The 8795-nt window shown below is 41.3% G+C and overlaps 1 protein-coding gene across 1 annotated transcript in view; it reads right to left on the reverse strand.

The window, feature by feature from the left end:
- Positions 1-8338, reverse strand: part of Slc5a1 (solute carrier family 5 member 1) — an 80779-nt gene extending 72441 nt beyond the window's left edge. The window contains exons 1-2 of the mRNA XM_004645498.2: positions 7972-8338; positions 1569-1640 (exon numbers count right to left, since the gene is read on the reverse strand). Of these exons, the coding sequence (XP_004645555.1) occupies positions 1569-1640; positions 7972-8103 (204 nt within the window). The 5' untranslated portion in view covers positions 8104-8338. The remainder of the gene's footprint in view (positions 1-1568; positions 1641-7971) is intronic.
- Between the last annotated feature and the right edge of the window lie 457 nt (positions 8339-8795).

The raw sequence follows: 8795 nt of genomic DNA on the forward strand, positions 1-8795 counted from the left end.
AAGGAAGGAAGGAAGGAAGGAAGGAAGGAAGGAAGGAAGGAAGGAAGGAAGGAAGGAAGGAAATTGCTAAAATATTTTGTGAACCTTAAATATTCTTAGCAAAAAAAAGGCAAATAGAATTAAGATGTGTTGTGTCCCAACTCCCCATGATAAATGCAATCATATATTTCAAGCATGTACTAATGAAAATAAAAAATACATTTTAAAAAGTACGTGAGGTGATGGATATATCAATTTGATTTAATCATATCACAATGTATCATATATCAAAACATCATGCTATACACTATAAATACATACAACTTATGTTTGTCAGAATTTTTTCATGCTGAAATGACTTTAGGTAGAACCCAAGCAACTGTTGAAATGCTAGTTACTAAATTTTGTCCCAAAATAGTTGATCAAACGCCAACTAAGGATGTGGTACAATTTCCTGGTATGTACTTGGGGAGTCGTGCATATCATAACAGTGACTGTCTTTATTTCTTGCTTCTCTTCCTCCATTCAGCTCACAGCTGACACTCTATTCATTTTATATATGCTTCATTACCCCCATCTTTGACCAGTTAATCTTATTTTTTAGGGCTAAGGAATTACACGCTTTGGCCAAATTATCCAATCAATTGCTTCAGTGAGAACAAATCAAAATAGTCACTGGATGGACCTGATAAACAAGCCAGTAAGCCTGTGCTGATGAAGAAAAAAATATCCTGGTTTCTGTCCCAGTCATGCACACATCCTTTCATTGGGCTAGTTCTGCTTATGTACAAGTGTTAGGTAAATCACTTCTTATGTTAGATAGAACACTACTTATACAAACAAAATATAAAGTCTATTAAGAGATGAAAAAAAACCTCATCCAGAGAAAAACTGAAATTGGAAATTTGTTGCATCTCCATCTATTCAGTAAATATTTATCAAGGACTCCTCTCTATCCCACATTGCATAAAACTCCAGAAAATGTAAGACAGACAGACTCTCTTTTCCATGAGACTTGAAGATGGAAAGAACTAGCAAAAGAGCTATTAGTTATTGATCTCCCAGCTTATAAGAGGACTCTACTTTTCATTACCTTCCTGGAAAATAAATACTACAAATCTCATTGTGTAGTTAAAGAAATCTAAGCTCCGAGTCAGGGGAGTTGTTGCACACCTGCAATCCCAGCATTCCAGAGGCTGAGCCAGGAAGATCACTGTGAATTTGAGGTTAGCCTGAGATATATACTGAGTTCAAGGCCAGCCTGACCTGAATAACAAAGCCCTACCTCAAAAAAAGACAAAAAGAAGGAAGCCCAGATTTATTTAAGATTACTTTGATATGTGTGTTCTTTTTGTTTCTCCATACCCCCTTCCTGTGCGGTTTTCTCCTCCAATCCTTAAAAGATTCCAAATTTTAATTATTTAAGGACTATTCACTCAACACAAAAGATCAAGGATGCCCACTATGTCTGGTGAACATGAAGCCAATTATTGTGGATCTAGATGGGAAGAAAGAATTGCCACCACCCAAAGTCAAAAGCAGGGTTCCTAAAGCAAATATAAACACATAGTATTTCAAAGAAAACTTACCGGCCACCATACCATACTTCTGCCTGCCAAGAAGAAGCCTCCAACAGTTCCACGATTAGTGGAAAACATAGCCTGAAGAAGAAAGGGTCAACAAATTAATAGAAAACTAGAAGAGTGACCTCGCTAGCAAAAAAGACACACATACACGCACACGCGCACACACACACACACACACACACACACACACACACCCTAGGATTTTCTTTTGCCCAATCCTCTTTCTGAAATACTTTCACATTCCTGTTCCTCTAAAGCCTCAGTGTGCAAAGATAAAGGAGGCTGGAACCTGCATTTGACAGACAAGGAAATTGAGGTTCAGAAAGTTTAGACACTTTGCCCTGGTATTAGCTTTGTATTTATCTTACCTCATAACTTCAAGTAAGTCTCTCCATCCAGATTTGTTCACTGATGTGTTAAAGAGGGAGACGTGGAAATTTTGTGTTTTTCTTACAAGCATATCAAGTGCCTAATGAAGCAACATATTTCTTATATGTACAATATGGTACATGAATTAGATCTCAATAAAGCTATTTCCAGAAAAAAAATGAAAAATGCGATAAGAATGCAAAGCATTCATAATAAACATTATATAAAAATATACACACACATTCAAACTCAAAATTCAAATATTTCCTACCTAATAATGTAGATAGCAGATTTCTGGAATTATTACTTCACAATATGTTGTGACAAGTACAGTAAATATGGAGGTGGTTCCTTTGGTCAAGGATGACAACAAACCCTTTACAGAAAAACAAACAACCAGAAACAAATAAATGCTAGGGAGTCCAGCTCCAACAACCATCTGGTGAAAGGCCATTCTGAAGGTCATTCCAAGTCAAAAATGATTGATACACTCCAGCTATGGTTGATGGGACAAGAAAAGATGGCTTGGGGCCTAGACACAATCATTTTGTAGTGGATCTCAGAAACAAGGAGTCTAAAGGAAGAAGGTGAGAGCAGCATCTAAAATAGGGAGCTGACAACTCTTGTTGCATAGGTCTTGCTTTATCTTGGTCTTAACCATCCAACAGAAAAGTATAAAAACAAAATATAAGAAGTAAAGCCATGCTGTTATGTTGAGCTGTAGGGGACTCAGGTCAACAATTTCTGACATTGCCAATCAAGCGGAAGACCAAATACTATTATGTACTACTGGACTCTTTTAGAATATTTAGCTGAGTTAACACACCTATAATATTCAAATTATAGAACTTAACAAAAAAGGGGATACAGATGAATGTCCATTTTGTATCTGTGTATTCAAAATGGTTAGGGTAGATATATAGTTACATTCTCTTCATGAATAGAGGGATTTGTTGTAATAGTGTTTGTAAATAGGATATCATGTCTGCATCTTGTACAGCAATTAACCACTAGGAAGAATGTATGCAATGTGTTAATTATTGAAACTGTCCTACCAATTTGGTTTGAAACTGTCTCATTGCTATTTGTTTCTCAATAAAATTCTGGGAAAAAATAGGGAGCTAGAATAATTCAGAAAAGGTGTTTGACATGGACAAAAGGAAAGGAGAGGCATGTGTACACTGGGTCTTTTCCTCTCCGGAGTGCTCATTCCCATTTTTCTGCAAGCCCAGGTCTTGGATTCCTTGGGAAACCTCCCCTATGACTCTCCTCTCCCCATGTACCTTCTCCCTGCTCCAAACACCTAGAAAATTCCATTTTTTATTGTTGCTGTTGTTTTGGTGTCATTTGTGGTTGTTTTGTTTTGTTTTGTTTTGTTCCATTTTGTTTCTTGAGACCAGGTATCTGTATTTAGTTAGACTGGACTTGAACTCACTATGTAGCTCAGGTCGGCCTAGAACTCACTGCAATCCTCCTGCCTCAGCCTCTCAAGGGCTGGGATTGCAGGTGTATGTTACCACACCCAGCCAAGAATTCCATTATATCTTGTTCAAAGTCTTTCTGATTCTTTATGTTGTATTACTATATTACAATTTTTTGCATTTTATTGGTACCTATTAATTTTTTATAAAATATTTCATTTCAATACATATATGTTTTGATGTGGATCCCTTCATTGCGCTCTTCATATTTCAAAGTTTCTATCTCTCATGAAGCTTAGTAAACATCTTGTGAGTAGAGAAGCATTGGGGCTTTTATTTCTTTATTAATTTATTTTTTTATTTTATTGGGAATCAAATAGCAATTAAACTGTTTCAAAACCAATTAATAGGGCAGTTTCAATAATTAATACATTGCATATTGTTGTCTCCATAGTGGTTATTCATAATACAAAATGCAGACATGATATACTGTCCAAATACTATTAGTACCAATCTTTCTTCTCATGTACAGTAGCTGTACATCTATCTTATTTTGTATATACAGATACAAAATGGTCCTTTATTTGTATCCCCTTGTTTTGTTTAGTTTTGTCAGAGATGGGTATTCCACTGCCATTTAAATACTGTAGGTACATGAATTCAGCAAAATAATCCAATATAGTCCAGTAGTCCATAATAGTAGTGGGTTATCCGTAGGAATGGCAATGTCAGAAGTTGTTGACTTGAGCCTTTTACAGCTCAGCATATTAATATGGCTTTACCAGAAAAGCATTATTTCATGATCAAGGGATGAGCAAAGAAAATGCCAGCGTTTCAGGTCCTATTTATAAGTAGCATTAAATTCACCTGTTCATTCTACAACTAGATAAGATTGACCTATAGTTGTAAACTTCGGGGAGGAGAGGAGTATAGTTGTTGTCACCAACATTGTTGTTTTGGCTTTTTTCTTTTCTCAAAGTGGAGCAGTCACTCAGCACTGCCTCCACAGGGCACAGCCACACAAAATGGGGAAAGTCCTGGGCTGTCAGGCCTGGGCTGAGTTCCAGGAAGGATTTCCTCTTTGTTAGAGCTGTCTAGAGACAGAAATAGGATCAGTGGGGAGAGTTTCTATTGGAAGTATGCAAGTGAAAGCGGTTGACAACTTGCCCAAATGACCTAAAGAAGAAATGTGAGCATAGAGTGGAGAAGGGTGAAGACAGTAAACATTAGTCTCAATCTTTATGAAAACAGGCAATGAAAGAAGGAATTTGGCATCACTTGGACACTGTCACAGCAATGCCATGGTTGAAAGAGAGAGTATTTCCTCCAGTGCAGAGATTATTTCCAGAAAGGATCTTGTCTTAGGGAGGCTGAAAGGAGGACTAGTAGAAAGGGTATTGGCTTTAGCATCATAAAATCTGGATTTTAATTGTAGGTCCGATATTGAATGACTTCTAGCCACCCTCTCTGGTCCTCATCTTGAACTCTCCCAAGGACACTGCAGCTCACATATCAGTTATGACATAGGTTTGAATGACTGCATAGGATAAGGGTCTTAATTGCAGAGGATGAGGTTATATTTTAAAAGTCACCTGATTTTTTTTTCTTTTCTTTTTTGGCAGAACCAGGGATTGAACTCAGGTCTTTGCTCTTGCCAGGCAAGTGCTTATCCTACTGAGCTACCTCCCCAGCCCCAAGATTACATTTTAAAGAACAAAGGGCTTAACGGTAAATAGTTTAGGTTTTGTGAGATACACAAAGTCTTTGATATATATTGTTTTATCTTGTTTTATTTCTACAACCCTTTAAAAGTATAAAAACCAGGGACCTGCCCCTTAGCTCAGTTCTTTAAGTGGCTGCTTCAACAAAGCAGTCAGGCTCAGGTTGCTGTGGTTCAATCCCCAGAACTCAAGCCAGCCAAACCTGCCCTGAAGGCATTCGTAGAAAAAAAAAAAAAAAAAAAAAAAAAAAAAAAAAAAAAGTATAAAACCATTCCTCACTTGTGGCCCATACATAAACATGCTGTGGCCAGATTTGGCCTATAGGCCATAATTTTTAACAATCTCTGGCTTGAAGGGGTTGCAACATAGCTTGATGAACTCTCCCTCCAAGAATAAAGTCACAGATTCAGTTTAAAGGGATGCAAAATCTCCCAAAGAAGCAAACAGAGATGGTGCAAAAATGGAAATAGATGCCAAAGAAGTTATTGTTCAAACCCTAACTATGATTAAATGAGGCAAAGTTGGAAGGGCATAAGGCACAACCAAATGATGTTGGAAGAGATGGGGATGGTGACAGAGGGACAATGTCTGTGGGTGATTTTTCTAAGTTGAGGAAATTCAATGGTCCTGGACCCCTCTATCTGTTCAGCCCAGCGGTCACACAAGCATGAGAATAACCATCTCTAAATCAAGTCACTTTTGATGCCTAAATAGCTAAAAAAAAAAAAAGGAATTGACTAGAAGAAATCTATGTAAAAAAATACATATATACACAAGATAGCTAAGATAATTATGCTACTGATTTCTATTAGTTCTTCAAAAGGAATGGTTTGTGTTTAGCTGTTTGATTTTTGCATGCCTATGTCTTGTAAGCTGAGCAACTACTTTGAAGATAACAATATGCAATATTGTTAATTTCTTATTATCCTGTTTTGAAATTTTATATCATTGTTTTTATTAGGGTTTTTTGTTGTTCTTTTTAAAATGAAAAAGAAAGGAAGAAAAAGAAGAGAATAGAAGAGAGAGAAGAGAAGAGAAGAGAAGAGAAGAGAAGAGAAGAGAAGAGAAGAGAAGAGAAGAGAAGAGAAGAGAAGGTAGGTCCAGAGTCACTGACTAATGAGGAAGATTAAATGTAGACAAATACTCACAGGCTCATTAAGTAGCATTAAACAGGACAAATGGTTCTGATTCACAAACATTTCAAAAGCACTAGCACCATTTTTTTTTAATGTAAACATCCTCAGGACTGGCAGGGCCACAGTGAGACTGGTTAAGAAAACCAGGATAATTAGTGATTGTCTGGGAAATTGGGTACTAGAGGAGGGCTAGCAAAATGATAGATTCACATCTTGGCTCCAGAACATAAAAGCCAGATGGAGTGGGAGTGATGAAAGTACTGTGCAGAGTTCCTGGTACTGAGGAAAACCAGGAGTTAAAGACACCTGACTTCCAGGAACAATCCCAGCTATTGCAAAATCCTAAGCAAATCATAACTACATTAGGCTTCAACTTCCTCTTCAGTAAAATGGGGCTTGATAGTCCTGTCTCTCCTGTCTTGTGGCTTTTTGTGAAGATGTATTATTACCCATCATTTTTCCATTTTACTTAAAGGGACAAAAATTACTGAAGACCTAGATCATATCCAAGGGAACAGTGATGTTAGTATATCTGTTTGTTTGGGGATTTTGTATTATATTATTATCCATAGAGTTCATAAACAGCATTCAGATTTATCTGCAGAATCTCACAATATCCTTGCAGAGTCATAAGAATAGATACTGTTTACCTATTTTATATTTGGGTAAACTGAGGCTGTGGGCAGTTACCCTACATCCTTCATGCCATGTGAAAGCCAATACTAAACAAGTATTCTGGCTCCTAGCTGGACATTTATGGTGAGGCTGAGAATATTGAAGAAGAGCCAGCAACACTGACCCCATGTGACACTCGGGGAGTTTTTCTGCCACATCTGATTTCCACAGCTTCTTCTCCCTCCCTCCCCCCCCACCTTTTTAAATTTATTTACACTTCCTTAAATCCCTGAAAAAGCTGAGTATCTATGGAAGGACTCGTGCCCAGGCATCTCTTGTCTAAGTGGAAAGTGTGGCACAACCACCTGCTGGCATGCCAGCCTCTTTCTGCCTGTCACTTAAAAGTGGCTGGAATATTAGCACACTTTTAAAACACCTCTTCTGGTTGGTGGGTGTGACAGAGCCTGCCATAAATGAACTTTCCAAGTTCCAGGCTGCAGAGAACAAGTTTCTCTGGTTTGGTGTGTTCCCAGCGTCCCAAGGAGACACCTGAACTTCCTTCTCTCTGACACCAGGCCACCCTCGGGTCTTCCTCCTCTGCTCCACCCAGCTTTCCATCTCTAACTCACTCCCGCCTCCAGGAAACCCTTCCTGGAGCCCAGGACCGGGCCACTCTTCAGCTACCATCAGTCCCCACCCGACCTGCTGGCAGAAGCTATGGCTTTTTCCCTCTCCGACGTTCCCACCCGAAACCGGCTAGGAGGCAGGACAGTACTCAGCTGCCTGAAGACCCTCCCTCCAAGTTGCCGCTTTCCCGTCCCTTGTGCTCTCCCCTCTCTGCCATCCTCCTCCTTCCTTCTTTGCTCACGAGCTCCAGGATCGTCCTCAGGTCTTCCTGGCAAACTCCCTGGGCACCTGTTTGACATGCGTCTGTCTTTGCTCGCCCCAACCCGTCACACCATGCCCTGAACTCCTCTCACGCGTTTCCAGGCATTTCTTCTCCTCCCTCCCGCGCCGCCCAGCCCCATAGATCTGCGAACCCACGGACCCCTTGCAACTCACGCACCCGTTCCCTGTGTGCCCTCTCACACCCCACCTGCTGTCCCTCTCCCCTTCAAGCCCACTTCCCAGAGCCTTTACATACCCACAGTCCAACGGCCATCACCACCACAAAGTAAATGATAATGACAGAGATGTCAGCTGCATTGCGGATGCGCTCGTAGGACGGAATTTCAGAAGGGGCAGTGGTCGGCGGGCTCCAGGTGGAACTGTCCATGGCGACAGCGTAGAGTCCGTCCCGTCCGCGCAGGCCGCTAGCTCTTTATGCAGCCTCCGGGTTAATAATCAAACCCTAACCCAATAATCAAACCCTAGCCCTCCCGGAGGGAGGAGACCCGAAACGCTAGGGCAACGGGGCAGTCGCGCCGGTGCCCTGCGCTCTGCTGCGCTGTGCTGCTCTGCACCGTCGGGGAGCAGCTCTGGGCTTGTGGCGCTGACTAGCTGGCGCGAGGGACTGTCGGCGGGGTGGTGGCATGCCGTGCAGGTAGTCGAACCGTGAGCAGGGAGAGGCCGGCCAGGGGGTGGTGCCCATTTGGCACAAAGGCCCTCTGTGCTCCCGCCGCGGGCATCCTGCCTGGCTGCCACGCCTGCCGGGCCATCGGGTCCCACCTGGGGCAGAGCAGCAGTGACTCCACAGGGGAACCAGGGCTGCAGGTCACCTGCCACCTGACCTTGTGCCAGTCCCACGATCTCTGCGGGACTCACATCTCCCTGTGTGAAATGGGAGCAAGACGTTTCTGAGCAACCAGCCAAGTCGTTCTCCGTAGAGAACATTGTGAGGAAGACTAAATTGTTGGGTGTTACTGAGGATCATTCAGCACAAACATAATCTGTTGGGCACAGACATGGCCATGCACCTTCCTATATTCCTGACCTCTCCTTACAGTCTGCAGTCCCCAGGAGCACTGT

This window comes from Octodon degus, unplaced genomic scaffold, assembly GCF_000260255.1.
Source record: "Octodon degus isolate 3935 unplaced genomic scaffold, OctDeg1.0 scaffold00230, whole genome shotgun sequence".
Taxonomy (NCBI): Eukaryota; Metazoa; Chordata; class Mammalia; order Rodentia; family Octodontidae; genus Octodon; species Octodon degus.